Below are 15,939 nucleotides of genomic sequence, written 5' to 3' on the forward strand. Positions count from 1 at the left end.
ATACTGAGCGTGTATGGCTTTCGCACCAACATAAAGCAAAAATCAAAAGTTGAGCCACTGTAAGTCAGGGACCATCTGTATTAGTTTTCTATTGCTGCTGTAACAAATTGCCACAAACTTGTTGGCTTGACACATCACAAATTTATTATTTTACAATTTTGTAGGTCAGAGTCTGGCATAGGTTTCCCTGGGCTAAAATCACAAGGTGGGCAGGGCTGTGTTCCTTTCTGGATGCTAGAGAGGAGAATCCATTTCTCTGTCCTTTGTATCTTTTAGCGATCACCCACATCCCTTGGCTTGTGGTCTCCCACCATCTTTGAAGCCAACAACATTTCATCTCTCTTACCGTTTTCCCACAGTTCTGTCTCCCTCTGACCACATATAGGAGAGTTTCTGGGATTTTAAGGATGCTTAATTATATTCCAGCTGGATATCCCAGGATAACCTCCCCACCTCAAGAAGCTTAACTTAATCACACCTGCAAAGCCTCTTTTGTCTTGTAAGGTAACATATTCATGGGTCCAGGGATTATGGACATCTTTGGGGATAATTTTTCTGCCCACTACAGTACTAATAAGAGAAATGTTTATTATATAACATTACATGATAATAAATAATAGACAATACCCATTGAGTGTTAACTATTTGTCAGGCACCGTACTAGGCACTTTCTAGCCATTATTTAATTTAATCTTCATGACAACCCATATGATATATGCAATAAATTATTTCTATTTTAGAATAAGCAAACTGAGGTTTTGTCTATGGCCACTTCCAGTGGCAGAGTCAAAAACAAACTCAAGTCTCTGTGACCTCAGAGACATCTCTAACTATACACCCACTGCCATAATCACTTCAAGTCTTTAGTATCACAGGATGAGAAGTTTTATAATTTTTATTTTATGGGTATATAATGTTCCATTAAGTGAATTTACCATTTACTTAACTATCCCCACATTTTTGGATATTTAAGATGGATGCCATTTCCTCCAAAATCATAAATAACAATATAATAGATATCATTGTTCACTTGGCTTTCTTAAATATTGGATTTTTTTCTTAGTTGCATCCTCAGGGTCACTGGGGTATGAACATTTTTATGACTCTGGAAACAGCGGCAACGGAATTGCAACCCTCGGCGCTGCTCCCGCGCCTCGCTCAGCCAGTGAGCGGGAACCGGTCCGTATGTGGGATCCGAACCCTCGGGCGGGAGCGCCGCCGCGCCTCCCAAGCAGCGCACCATCCAGTGCACCACCGGGCCGGCCCATTATTATGTAACATTACATGATAATAAATAATAGACAATACCCATTGAGTGTTAACTATTTGTCAGGCACCGTACTAAGCACTTTCTAGCCATTATTTAATTTAATCTTCATGACAACCCATATGATATATGCAATAAATTATTTCTATTTTAGAATAAGCAAACAGGTTTTGTCTATGGCCACTTCCAGTGGCAGAGTCAAAAACAAACTCAAGTCTCTGTGACCTCAGAGACATCTCTAACTATACACCCACTGCCATAATCACTTCAAGTCTTTAGTATCACAGGATGAGAAGTTTTATAATTTTTATTTTATGGGTATATAATGTTCCATTAAGTGAATTTACCATTTACTTAACTATCCCCACATTTTTGGATATTTAAGATGGATGCCATTTCCTCCAAAATCATACATAATAATATAATAGATATCATTGTTCACTTGGCTTTCTTAAATATTGGATTTTTTCTTAGTTGCATCCTCAGGGTCACTGGGGTATGAACATTTTTATGACTCTGGAAACACATTGTCAAATGCCTCTCATAAGGAGTTATGCTAATTTACATGCCATAAGGGCAAATGTTCTATAACTGTTCTATCTAGGATAGAAAGAAGCCTCACGTTAGACTGGTTCGTGTTAACAAGGTATCTCACGCAAAACAGTCTCATAGAACCTTAGTGTATAAAGAACTTTTACAGCATAATCTAATTCAACCTCCTGCCCTCTTTTTAGGTATCCTATGTCATAGCACCTATCACACTGATAGTGATTGCTTCTTTCATTATTGCTTCTCATCCAAAAAAGTAAGCTCCATCAATACAGTGGATCTGCCTTACTCATCTTGTTATTCTCAACTCATAACTCAATGTTTGGCACATTGCAGCTGCTCAATATGTGTGGACTGCTTTCTTGATCAACCCAGAATCAGGAGTTTTGGTATGGTAAAATAAACACTGGAGTAAGAATCAAGAGACATAAATTGTAGTTTCAGACGTACCATGAGTACCTGTGACATGATTGTTCTATTCCTTAGTTTTTTCATTTGGAAATTAGATGTCTGACTACATGCCCTGTAAGACCATTTTCAATGCTAAAACTCGATATGAATTTTAAGCCTGACCCCTGTGTTATACATCACAATCCTCCAAATATTTAAAAAACATGCAATATATACTTTGCTTTCTAAACCCTCAATTTCTTCAAGTTTTGGAGGGAGAGAAACTTGTAGCAGGGAATTATTTTAGATCTCTCCTCTCTAGATAACCTTTTACTGGTACATCCTTGTCATTTTCTTTTTGTAATGTCTTATGCTTAGAACAATGGAATATTCTAGCTGCTGTCCAACTAGGGCAGAATGCACATAATAGAATTTTTTTATAAGAAATAAACTAGACTTTCATTTATGAGGTTCAACTTGTCTTAAGGGATTTTAGCAGTCACATTATATGTGCTGCTTACCATTGTATTTTTAGTCATCTAAAACTTTAAAGAAGACTTTTATTCTTCTTAAGTCCTCCTGTCTCTAGAACTTTACTAGGTATCCTTGAATAAGGAGATGTATGGAGGCACCAGTAAAAACCTGTCATTTTCTTGTAAAATAGAAACAAACTGGGATAGAGAGAGGAGAGGACTTGCTTCTGGCACAGAATGGTCTTGGAGAGGCATGCTAACATGCTAAAATGTGAACATTTCAAGGCCAAGGTCCTTGATTTCTTTACCACTGCATCTTCAGCACCAAGAACAGTGCCTGTGACAAAAGAGGAGCTCAAAAATATTTGTTGAGTGAGTAAATGGTGGTAAATCATCCCCCGAGGGTCTATTCCAGGCCCTCCCACTGTCTCCTGAGATCTTCCTCCAATGTTGGGAAGAGTCCCCTGTCATCCCCCAAGCAGCTCCCAGCCTGGCACAGATCACAAATAAGGTCATACCAGACACACACCTCCTTGTACCTGGTAAGGCTTTAGAAAACAAAATGATGATACATCACTGGGTTTAGGTCCAATATTTGTCTGGCTGTAAATAGGGCCATTAAAGAAGCTGCTATATAACAAAAAAACTTAAACAATAACCTATCAATTACATCCAAACGTTACCTAAATAAGAAGCAAGAGGTTCATTCTTTTTGGTAGACTCAACTTTAAAGGTTGTGTTTTCAGGGATTATGATCTGATTGGCCTTCTGCATGACGACTGTTCCATTCCAATCATAGGCTCCTACTGCTCCAAGCATGACCCAGTCCTTGTATGAAAATAGAGAAAACAATACTCTTTAATAAAAATGGTAAGAGCAAACACTTATATGGCATTAACAACGTGATGGGTACTGCTCAAAGTGCTTTACTTTGAACTTGTAATCCTCACAATGACCCTGTGGGCTCAGTGCCATTATTACCATCTTCATTTTACAGAAGAGGAAATAGAATGTAACTTACTCAAGGCTGTACAGTACACGGAAATGTCAATAATCCTTTGTAAGGACCATGATGCCTTTTTTTCCATCAACTATGAATGATATATTTTCTAATCTTGCCTTCCTGCTTTATTGTGGGTACCAAGAATCCTAGGTCTTAATAATGGAATTCTAGCAAGACCCTTGAATACCTTAATACTAAGAAAAAGATACATCTCATATCTTTAGCAAATACATTAAGTATTTCATTTAGCCAGATATGTAATCACATAAGGCAGAGTTCACACTGTCTGCTTCACAATTATTAGTACAACATAATGAGCCACATGAGGCAACATGTTTTCCTAACAAGAAGCTTGTGAAATGCCATTTTCCTGCTTGGATTAGAAAACACCCTCGTGGCCTGTGAGCTGCTCAAGCCATGAACTGCAAGTTGCAATCGCAATGCCGATGGCTGGGTGTTAGTTTGGGGAAGAAAATCTTGCAAAAAGATATTTCGTTTTCTACCAAGTGGTCCACATACCTGTGAATAATGAGCACTGAAGCCGGTCTGAGACATTTCCATTTCAAAGGAAGCCGCTGACTGGTCAGCTGTAGCTGTGACATAGGAAAATATCACCATAAACAACTAGCGATGGCTTTTAGTGCACTGCTGACTTGCAGGACACAAAGACCTGGTAGAGTCTGTGGGCTTATCAACCAGAACCTCTAACATCTTAGGGCACTTTCAGCCATACATTTCTCAACCCTAAATTCCAAGGTAGGGCTAGGAAGATGACAGAGGTTAGCGGGAGAGCTCGTGTCTCAGATTCTTGCTTGCTGGCTTCCATATCATTGCAGGAGGAGTTTAGAAACCTCTATTTTTATGCATGCTGTGGATGCTCTGGTGCTTTGGATTCACATGGTTTAAATTGAACTTACTGTTGTAGGAGATTTCTGTCTCACCCTCATGCCCTGGGAACTTTGCTGAGATATTAGGGTAAACTTACTTGACATGTTACAAGGCTGAAAAAATTTCATTTATATATTTAAAGAGGTTTCTCAACTTTACCAGTACCACCGCACTTCAGGCCAGAGATCCTCTTAGACTTCCATCGTTTGATAAAGGACGTAGGGATTCCAGTTTGCGTTTGCTCTAAAGGCTGGCTGTGGGTATCACTCACCGATCAGGAGGGGACATTTGACAGGACTTCTGGACAAATGCCATTCAATCGCACACTTTTAAAAAATCCTATACCTATTTTGAAGCTCTTTACTGAAATGCAGAGAAAATCCAGAGCATTTTATGGGAAGTGTGCTACTCTCAAATTATTCTCAAAATATTCACAAGCCCAAAGCCACAATTTCCTTAGGGAATTGAGGGAATGTTGATTTACTTGTTTGCAGTAGGAAGTTACAGATTTATTTGGCCTTGAAGATAAGTTAAAAATAGCACATAATTTTAACAAAGTCAGCCTGCCCTTTCACTGAAGCATGATAATAATCAAATTTGTGAAATTAAACTTATTTACTAGTTATTTACTGGCATAAAATTGTGAACTAATACATCAGTAATTGCCTTTATATAGGGCTAGATTAAATAGGGAAATCAATCAAGAATTCAAGTATTTCGTTTTCATCTCTTGTTGAACAAATTGCCCTGTTAATGACTGAGATGCACATGAATTTTTATTTAAACACTTATTTCAAGTCCTTGATGCTTTAAGGTGCTTTCTCACTTATCTTTGCAACATCAATAATAAGAATGCAGCAGGAGAAACCTGCATATTTCCAGCGTCTGCTTTGCCTGCAGCTGAGAACAGAGAGAAGGAAGTGATGTGACATTCTGCCTGCTGCACTGGCATCGTGGTAATAGCCTGTTGTAGGCCCCTCAGCTTCTTCCTGCCACCTGTCCTTGCACTGCTCACAGGTGTTGAACTAACTACTCTAACCACTGTGCAGCCTCTGGTTAGGAATTTCAGCACTTCCCCCAGTGTTTGATGGGAAGAGAGACATTAGACCATTTTCTGACTTTATTATGCAAGTCCCTGGCATGGTTGCCTCACTAGGTGGTACTGTCCTTGGCAAGTAGGACTTTCATAATTGCAGCGATCAATCACTTAAGATAAATGCTGACAAAATGGAGATTTCCGAAGTAACAAGGAAATGAAGTCTTTTTTGATCTTATTATGAAAATATAAGAAATAATCTAGTCAAAACACTGCTTTTTGTTCACCTTGACAGTGCAGCAACAAAGACATGGAAGACATTTGAAATCTGTGGAGATCCTTAGGAAACAATTAAAAAAAATAAAGAGACATCTTAGAGTATTTGGGCATTCCAATGTGCAACTTTTAACCCAGAATGTGGTTAGGTTAGAAACAATTCGAAAATATCATCTCGGGCATATTGAGCCTCCTCCCTTCCACAGCAGATGTGGCTTCATTTCTCCAAGTCTCAGGTTATATTTACACAATTACTTAAGATTTAGAAATGGCACTCTTGTGTTTAACTATCTAAGGTAATTGATGGAGGTTGGATGTGTTGTCCCCTCCAAAACTCATGTGGAAATTTGATCCCCAATGTGGCAGTGTTGGAAACTGATTGAGTCATGGGGGCGGATCCTTTACGAATGGATTAATGCTCTCCCTGGGGGAGGAGGGATTAATGAATGAGTTCTCGCTCTATTAGTTTCCACGAGAGCTTGTTGCTTAAAAAAGACCCTGGCACCTTCTCTCTCTTGCTTCCTCTCACCATGTGATCTGCTTGTACCTGCCGGCTGCCTGCCACTTTCCACCATGAGCAGAAGCAGCCTGAGGCCCATGCTAGATGCAGCTGTCCCAGAATTGTAAGCCAAATAAACTTCTTTTCCTTATAAATTAGGTCTCAGGTATTTCTGTTATAGCAACACAAAACGGACTAAAACAGTAATTAGGTAATTTTTTAAAAAAATTATCTATACAGATTGTTTCTATCATATCTTGGCCCATGTTATTAAAAATTTAAAGTGTGCCATGACCTGGAAGGCCTTATATGTTTTTCTTAAGGCCAGCCAAGCTCATGACCTGGCCTATTGATAAATGACACCATGATAGCTGTTGAGAGACCAAAGCCACTAAAAAAATGACTTGTACACAGAACACAGGGCAGCTGAGTTCTTCAGAAGCAGCTGTGACTGCAGACTGATAAACAATTCAAGAGTTCTGTTTCTAAAGGACAGGGGGAAAGGATCCAGGGCAAAAGAGAGCCAGAGAAATTCAGTCTGGCTGGGCTGCACATCCCCGTCATCTCTAAATCATACTTTTAAAGTACGGATCGTGACCCAGTCATGAAATCAACAGGGTGAGGAGAACCGGCATTTTTTTCATTGAAAGAGAAAAGAGCAGGATGAAAGAGATGAGAATCTATCATAGTGCATTGCCTATAATAAGAATTATTTTGTGAACCTTTGTTCTATTTTTGTATATATGTGTGTGCACTGGGTTATAAAGCAAAATGTATTTACTATCGTGAGTCACTCAAAAAAGGTTTGAAAGCCATTATTCTAAATCATTTTCTTTCCTTTCTATACCTTTGAATATTCTGTTAGTCACTTTTCTGCATTTTCCCAGCCCTTGATGCTCCATCGAAATGGCCCACCCGTTTTCAGATATGTCTCTTTCCCATTTTATCTTTCTGTTTGCTATTATCAAGTCATATCAAGGAGGCTGAAAAGGTGCTTTTAAATTTCTAGTTTTAAGATTCAGAAACAAAGTTTTCAGCGTGTCCTCACAAGGATAGAAACAGTTAGATTTGGATGCAGTATAAGGGCAAAAAATTCCTTGACGGTTTCTCCTACCAGGTAGAGAAAGGGGACATGTTCTCTAAGACTGCAGATCATCAAAGAATGTGAAGACAGAGGCTATGCCAGTTTGTACGGCATAACAATTCTGAAGACTTGTCAGGAAAGATCAAGTACCCCAGTGATTTGTTAGTTGACATCCCCTACCTAAGGCAGAGCAGGAAAACCAATGTTCATTAACCTCATCACCCAGTCACCATTGAAAAACCAAAGAGAAATCTACAAAGAAGTAACATGATTTAGAAAATTACAGTGAACCAAAGTTTCACTGCCATGGGACTTGAGGCAGAGGAGCAAAATAGGAGAAAATAAATGAACAAAGAAATTATTGCATAAGAACACTCTCACGGCAGCCCTAAGGGAAACAAAGAAACAAATAAAAAAACCAAAACTTGAGCTAGTGTCTCCATATTCTAAATCCGTGTCACAGAAAAGGAATAAAGGCACATTTTTTGTTCTCGCTTGTCTATGTTGACCACTGTCTTTATTGGCACTCATATCAGCACTGCCATGCCCTTGCAAAGAGAGCCTCCAGCAGACACGGTGCTGTGTGAAATACTCATCCCAACCACAGATTTATACAAAAGGGCATTGTTCCATGCTGGCAATTGCACACGGTAAAAATGTATTAGTGATGTGTTAAAAATAAATATGCAAAACCCATTACACTGAGATTGAATTGTAGAGAGAATACGCAGGATTAAGAGAAATAGTTATACCTTCCAGGGCAAATATTCTTTCTCCCAGAGCTTTAACAATAGTGACTAGAGCCAATTCATCAGAGACGTTGAAGAAATGCTTTTCAGTGGGCTCACTCGCAATTGATTTTATCTCCTCCACAAATTTTTCAGTGCTTAAATTTCCTCGGTTATAGCTGCCAAGAATCTAGGACACAACAAACATGGCAAGAATATATTTTAAATTCTATGTGTTAAATAAGGATCTCAAGCATTTTTTTCAGTAAACAAGAGAGCATACCTTAGCATAATGCAATTTTTATGTACTTCCATATTTGTAGAGGAGTAATTTTCAGAATACATAGATTCCCTAATATTTACTGTTACATGAATACTGCAATTGGTGCAGGAAAGTATAAAGGACAATCTTGCATGTGTGTGAAAATTTCTTCTCTTGCATTCCTGAGTCTCTGTTTATTAACAGCTAGATCCTTAAAATCTGACAGTTTAAAAGTAATGCTACAGTTTCTGAATGTCTCTGATATTATCCCAGCTAGTGACATCACCACCCTCTGGCAAAAGCAATAAGCAAGTGAGTTGCTTGATTTAGAATGGGCAGTTCTTCCTGAAAATCGTACCATGGAACAGTCTAACACATATATATTTTAAACAGATATTAGACTAAGTAGTAATCTAAGTTGGCAATCTAGAAAATAAATAATTCAGGCATTCTTGTTTGAAACCAAATGCTGAAGACAAAGGCATTGTTTTTTTATAGGGAGGAGAGAGAGGCAGGAATTATCTGTTATAGTTAACCACAACTATTTAGAGGTCTAAGCAGGTTTTCTCAAACATTTGCTTATTTTTTTAAGTAAGGTTTATCGAAACATAAATTTTATACAGTAAAATTCACCCTTTTTAGATGTGTAATTCTATTAATTTTGACAAACAGATATAGTTGTGAAGTTTCCTCTTGTCCTTTGCTCCCCTTGTCCACCCCTGGCAACCACTGATGTATTTTCCGTCCCTACAGCTTTGCTTTTTCCAGAATATCAGATTTAAGGCATCATATACTATGTGCCTTTTTGTGTCTGGCTTCTTTCACTTTGCGTAATGTTTCTGAGAGTCATCCAGGTTGCTGCACCTATGGGTAGTTAGTCTTTTTTATTGCAGAGTAAGACTCAATTGTACGGATGTACCACAATTTATTTATTGAGGACATTTGGGTTGTTTTCAGTTTCAAGATATTATGAATAAAGCTGCCATAAATAGTTGCATATAGATCTTTGCATGGACATATGTTTTTATTTCTCTTGAGTAAAGACCTAGGAGTGGGAGTGCTGGGTCATATACTAAATGAATGTGTAACTTTATAAGAAACTGCCAAAATGTTTTCCACAGTAATTGCTATATTTTACCACTCCCACTGGCAATGTATGAGAAATCCAGTTGCCGTTCATTCTTGTCAACACTTGGTATTGCCAGTTTTTTCCTTTGTTCATTTGTTTTAGTTTTAGCAATCATATTGGTGTGTAGGGGCATACTATTTAATTTGCATTTCCATAATGACTAATGATGTTGAGAATCTTTCATGTGCCTATTTGCTGTAGTACTTTTTCTTCGGTGTTGTGTCTGTTCAAATCTTTTGCCCATTGGAAAAAAAGGGGGGATTGTTTATATTCCTTTTATTGAGTTGTAGGAGTTCTGTGTATATTCCGAATACAAATCCTTCATGTGTTTTGCAAATGTTTTCCTCTTGTCTGTGGGTTGTCTTTTTTATTTTCTTAGTGGTAACATCAGATAAACAGAAGTTTTAAATTTCTATGAAGTCCAATTAATCTACTTTTCTTGTAAGGTTTGTGCTTTTTCTGCCTAAAATTTAGTTTCCAAAGTAAAAATTTCTTTCATTTGTGTTGATGGCATAACAAAAATAATTTTCATATTTTGATTACATCACATTTTTTCTATGCATGACATTTAACACATTTCTAATGTAAACATTTCTTAAAATTTAGTTTTTAATAAGAAAATGTTCAAGTTAATGAAAAACGTTTTAAAAACAATATGTAAATTAAAAAATGCAAAAAGGTAAAAATCACCAATATGTAGATATGACCTAATTCTATCTTTTAAATTGTATGATTATATGAGCATTAAGGGGAAAAAAAGGAATTTGTACTGTAGTTTCTTATTTTTTATTTCTATTAGGAGATTAGGTGTTTCTTTTTTTTATTTGCTTAAATGTATTCTTCAGAGTTTTTTTTTTTTTTACAATAAAAAATCACTTTGGTAATAAGAAATAAAAGTTCGGTTTTTACCTCATTGCAAGTGTTACTTGAAGATTATTACTTGGGTTTTACTTTTATTTTTTCTTTTACTGTTCATGACAACTTTATTATAATAACCCAAGTTAGAAACAATGCAAATGTCCATGAACAATAGACTACAAATTGTGGTGTATTATAAATGGATAATAATAAGAAGAAAATAATGAATCACCAAAAACCAAAATATCATGAATAATAATTATGCTGAGTGAAAAGCTAAACATAAAAGACTATACATTTTCTATGATTTTATTTACATGAAATTCAAGAATAGGCAACCTAAGTAAGCTATGGTAATAGTTATATGAGTGGTTGCAATGGGGGTATGTGATAAAAACAAAAGACAGCACAAGGGAATATTCTGGGGATGATGGAATTGCTCTATATCTTGATTGAGGTATAAGTTATGAGTGTGTACAAAATTATCAACACTTATCAAATCGTTGCACATACTTTTCACATTGAAATCTTGCATTAAAAACGAAAGACAGCACAAGGGAATATTCTGGGGATGATGGAATTGCTCTATATCTTGATTGAGGTATAAGTTATGAGCGTGTACAAAATTATCAACACTTATCAAATCGTTGCACATACTTTTCACATTGAAATCTTGCATTTTGCTGTATGTAAATGAAACCTCTTTTAAAAAAGCCAGATGAACTATTGGGACATGCAACAATATAGATGAATCTTAACAATATAGTATTAACTTTTAAATGTTCCAAAATATTATATAGCATGACGCCCTTTTTATAAAGTTAAAAACAATAAAACATTTTTAAAATTTATTTTTTCAGATATGTATAGATGCCAAAAGATGATTTTAGAAAAGAGAACAAGGAATAATGTGTATAGGATTTGGGCTGATGGTTACTCAGCGGGAGGCAGGCGGTGGCAAACGTGGTCAGAGGTGGTTATCAAGAGAATGCAGTTAGATCCCATTTCGGGTGGTAGGTCCAGGGGAGCTTACAGTGTTATTAAAATAAATATACAGGTATATTTATAAACACAGAAACAAATAAAGTGGACTACGCATTGACAAATAGTGAAAATGTGTCCTGAACCAAGAATCATGATTAACTCAATTTTGTGCCCCTGGAATCCAAAAAGTGAAGGTTAACTCTGTGCTACTGCTTGATTTTTTTTTTTTTTAGAATATCTGACTCTGAGAGGAGATAGAAAATCCTAACCTCCAATGACCACAAAGATAGTGAAGTTTTCTAGCTTCTCTTTTCATTTTCCAATGATATTTAGCTTTGTCTGGCATCATTAAAAACAGAAAGCTCCATGGTAGAATATCTGACTCTGAGAGGAGATAGAAAATCCTAACCTCCAATGACCACAAAGATAGTGAAGTTTTCTAGCTTCACTTTTCATTTTCCAATGATATTTAGCTTTGTCTGGCATCATTAAAAACAGAAAGCTCCATGGTGCCTTCAAAGTTCTGTTGCAAAACAGACCTCAAACACCCTTTTGTCCACTGTTCTGGACTGTGAAGGACAACAGACACATGGGCCTGGAGGCTGTCCCCCACCCCTCTCCTTGGAGCCTGAGGCTCCCCTGGCCACATCCCATGTCTACATGTATTTTTAAAAAATTTTTATTTTATTGATTTATTTATTTTTAATTTTATCAATATACAATGTAGTTGATTTTCATGTCCCTTTAGCCATTCCTCCCTCCCCCTCCCTCTCCCCCTTCCACCCATCAACATCATATCTGTTCACTTGTCTTAACAAGTTCAGAGAATTGTGATTGTTGCGTCTTCTTCCCTGCCCCCCCATTTGTTTGTGTATTTATTTATGTATTTTTAGCTCCCACAAATAAGTGAGAACATGTGGTATTTCTCTTTCTGTGCCTGACTTATTTCACTTAATATAATTTTTTCTAAGTCCATCCATGTTGCTGCAAATGGTAGTATTTCATTCTTTTTTATACCAGAGTAGAATTGCATTGTGTAGATATACCACATTTTCCATATCCACTCATCTGATGATAGATATTTGGGCTGGTTCCAACTATTGACTATTGTAAATAGTGTTGCAATAAACATGGGAGTACAGGTATCCCTTCAACATGATGATTTCCATTTCTCTGGGTATATTCCCAGCAGTGGAACAGCTGGGTCATATGGTAGATCTATCTGTAATTGTTTGAGGGACCTCCGTACCATTTTCCATAAAGGCTGCACCATTTTGCAGTCTCACCAACAGTGTAGGAGGGTACCTTTTTCTCTGCAACCTCACCAGCATTTATTATTCTCAGTCCTTTGGACATGTATTTTTTTTAAGTTATATTTAGATTGGTAGATTAAAAACTGATATTTTGATTAAGAAGGGTACATTTTTCACTTACAGAAAGTTAGAAAAGAATTAAAATTATTGCTTAAATTGTTGCTGTTTATGATCTACAACAGGCTTATTTATTCGTACCATAAAATGAATGACTTAGAGCAATGACTGCATCACTATAATGTACACTAAATGTTAATGTGATAAAATGAGTCATGTGCCATCTAGTCAGGCAGTTGGTACAACAATTCTCAAATGTTCCTTAATAGAGAGAAGGTGGTAGATTTACTCCTGATTACTCCCCTTGCTTGAGTAATGCCCTTGCCCCTTTCTCTAGGGAATATCGGGGAGTAGCCAGAGTAAATGCTGTGTGTCTTAACACCAGAGGATTTCAAGCCAACTTTGCCCATCCTGTGCCCTAGGACCTCAGCAAGTCATTGGGTGCCCTTGCCTCTTGCTTAGCTACAACAGCTGTAAAACATGGATATAGGGGGTAACTTAATATCTGTGAAGAACTTTCAGATGCTTTGAGGAAGGATGCTATTAAGGAAAACTGGAGGTGGTGCTAAGGTAATTGGTACACCATTTAGGTAGCTTTGTGATTTTTGAACTTATTCTCCACTAGGATTTTCAGATTTTAGGTAGAAAAGTCGATACCAGGAGCTTACAAATTGCACCAAAAGACAAAAATTCAATTTACGTCTGCTTTTCTGAAAAGCAAGTGACAAATATCAGATGCTGTTTACATTTGAACTGAAACTACTGGCATTTTCCCCCACTTTAGCCGGGGGTAGAGAGAATTAATGGAAAAGATGCAGATAATTGTTTAGATAAGGAAGGAAAACCCAGTGCCCACTGCTTTTATTATTTGAACAAATTCTCTTTCATATTTAAAAAGAATTATTAATATGTCTTCTTACAACTGGATATCTTACCACATCTGGGATGTACATGCCCCAGAATGAGCACGGCAAAGGCAGGATTCCAGGGTCGACTGCGCAAGAATTGTAGGTACGGATACATCATGTTGATGTTTCATAGATTATTATTAGAGTCATGTCCTGATTCCAGCCTCCCAAATTTCAGGAAGAATCATTAATTAGCAGGGAATGTATTTATTACCTAGGAGAGCTTCAGTCTCCTTCCTTCCTCCTCCCTTCCCTCTACCCCTCCCCCTTTCCTGCCCTTCCTTCTTCCCTTATCTTTCTTCCTCCTTCCTGCCTTCTCTTTTTCCTTCCCTATTTCTGTTCCTCTCTTTTTCTTGCTTTCCCTTCTATCTTCTCATGTCTTTTCTTTCTTCCTCCTCTTTTCATCTTTCCTTATTTCCTTCCTTCCTTTCCTTCAGTGATTGTTGAGTGTCTGTTGTGCCTGGCATGTGCTGGGCACTATGGACGTAGAAGGGGGCTAAGCCCAACCCTGGCCTTACAGAGCTTACCTTCAAATGGAAGAGTTTCTTCTTTCCAACCATGTTTGTGTAACTTTCATAAAATTACCATGATATGCACACAGCTCTTCTCTTCACACAAAAGTCTGGAAACCATCTCTAGCAATGTACTCACAGCTATGGAAAATCGCTGAATGTTTTCATCTTCACAGTCTTGGATGACCTTATTCAGTCGATGGTTGTCATGGGACTCTCCATCGGTCACAATAACCATGACTTTTTTAACTCCCCTTCTGGCACCCCGGGCTTCGGTGAATGCCTCCTTTCTGAAGTAATCACAGACAAAAGAGAGGCTGATAAAACACCACTTCAAGGTTAGACAAAGCGATAAACCAAACTACAACACCGAGAGCTCTGGGTAGCCTGGCGCTTCCCTCCAAGATCAACATCAACGCCCACTGTTCAAGCTGGGAGGCATGATGATCTTTATTTGTAATAGTTTTAGATTTATTCCAGATGACAGAGAGGTCAGCATTTTGCTAATCACCACATATCCCACATACAAAAGGCAGCAGTATTTTACTCTTTGGAAACTTCAAAGGGAGGGTGTGACTGCAGCACACATCAGGGTCAGTAAAGGTCAGATCTGTAAATACTCTCCCAGCCTCTCCTTTCTCTATAAACACTACTTCTCCCACTTGACAGGCCTCTTTTCTTCTGCTTCCGGCAGAAGCTTTTGCTTGAGACCTTACTTACCCCATACCTACTCTGACATTCATAGAACAGCTTGGAAATCTTCTGATCTGAGGAGGGGAGATGAGAGGGAACAGAATATTTATGGGGCTGTGAGAGCTTGACAGTGTTCTGGGTATGGGGGGAAAATAAGACATAGGAATAAAAGACTGCAGACAGCAGTGGTCTGAGTCAATGGAGTAGTCAGCAGGGTTAGGGGCCAAGGAGGGGTTGGGTTAGCTATGAAAAATTCGGTCTGAACTAGATTTTAGAACACAGACTGCTGAGGGTACAGTGGGAGGAGGTGGCGTGCAGGGAAAGGAAAAATGCTACGACCTAACTGCGAAGAAAGGAATTTTAATTTAATTCAACAAGAATTTATGGGAAGAGATGGAAGATAGGGGAAATGGACAATTTTTGTTCCCCCCCCCCACAGACTCCCCCACACCCATTACTTTCTTTACTCAACTAATTTTCCTCTCCAGAGTCTTGGAAAAGATGAGTAATATTTAATATAAGACTGACACAATGAAAGGACTCCGTGTAAAGTTTTTTAAATTTTGGCATAAAGTGCAGCAATCATTGTACTGAATGGTCCCTTTAAATATTTTGCTTTGGTGACAAGGACAAGCAGTGATAGTTTGAGATATGCCAAAGAAACACCTCTCTTAAAGTAACATTCCAAATATTTCATACAATACACATCAGTTGCACCATAGGTAACAGCCAATGTGCAATAGTAGGTATTTTTGCCCAGAGGGAGAGGACCCTGGTGATGTGGACAAAGGAATTTTTTCTGTGATTATTTTTCCTTTAAAAGTACTTAAAGCAAATATGACAAGATATTGACAACTGTCAATTCTGTGTGGTGTATACACAGGATTTTTTTGTATTTTTTTAGATACTTTTTATTTGTCTTACATTTTTCAAAAGAGAGAGAAACGTTATTTTTTAATAAAGCAAATATGACAAGATATTGACAACTGTCAATTCTGTGTGGTGTATACACAGGATTTTTTTGTATTTT

The 15,939-nt window shown here is 37.6% G+C and overlaps 1 protein-coding gene across 1 annotated transcript in view; it reads right to left on the reverse strand.

Moving 5' to 3' along the window:
• The window catches only part of ITGA1 (integrin, alpha 1), a 98,755-nt gene that overhangs the window by 46,212 nt on the left and 36,604 nt on the right, over positions 1-15,939 (reverse strand). Inside the window, exons 8-11 of the mRNA XM_008573526.1 lie at positions 14,356-14,506; positions 8,218-8,383; positions 4,202-4,275; positions 3,363-3,507 (exon numbers count right to left, since the gene is read on the reverse strand). Of these exons, the coding sequence (XP_008571748.1) occupies positions 3,363-3,507; positions 4,202-4,275; positions 8,218-8,383; positions 14,356-14,506 (536 nt within the window). The remainder of the gene's footprint in view (positions 1-3,362; positions 3,508-4,201; positions 4,276-8,217; positions 8,384-14,355; positions 14,507-15,939) is intronic.

Source organism: Galeopterus variegatus, unplaced genomic scaffold (genome assembly GCF_000696425.1).
Source record: "Galeopterus variegatus unplaced genomic scaffold, G_variegatus-3.0.2 Scaffold930, whole genome shotgun sequence".
NCBI classification, from domain to species: domain Eukaryota; kingdom Metazoa; phylum Chordata; class Mammalia; order Dermoptera; family Cynocephalidae; genus Galeopterus; species Galeopterus variegatus.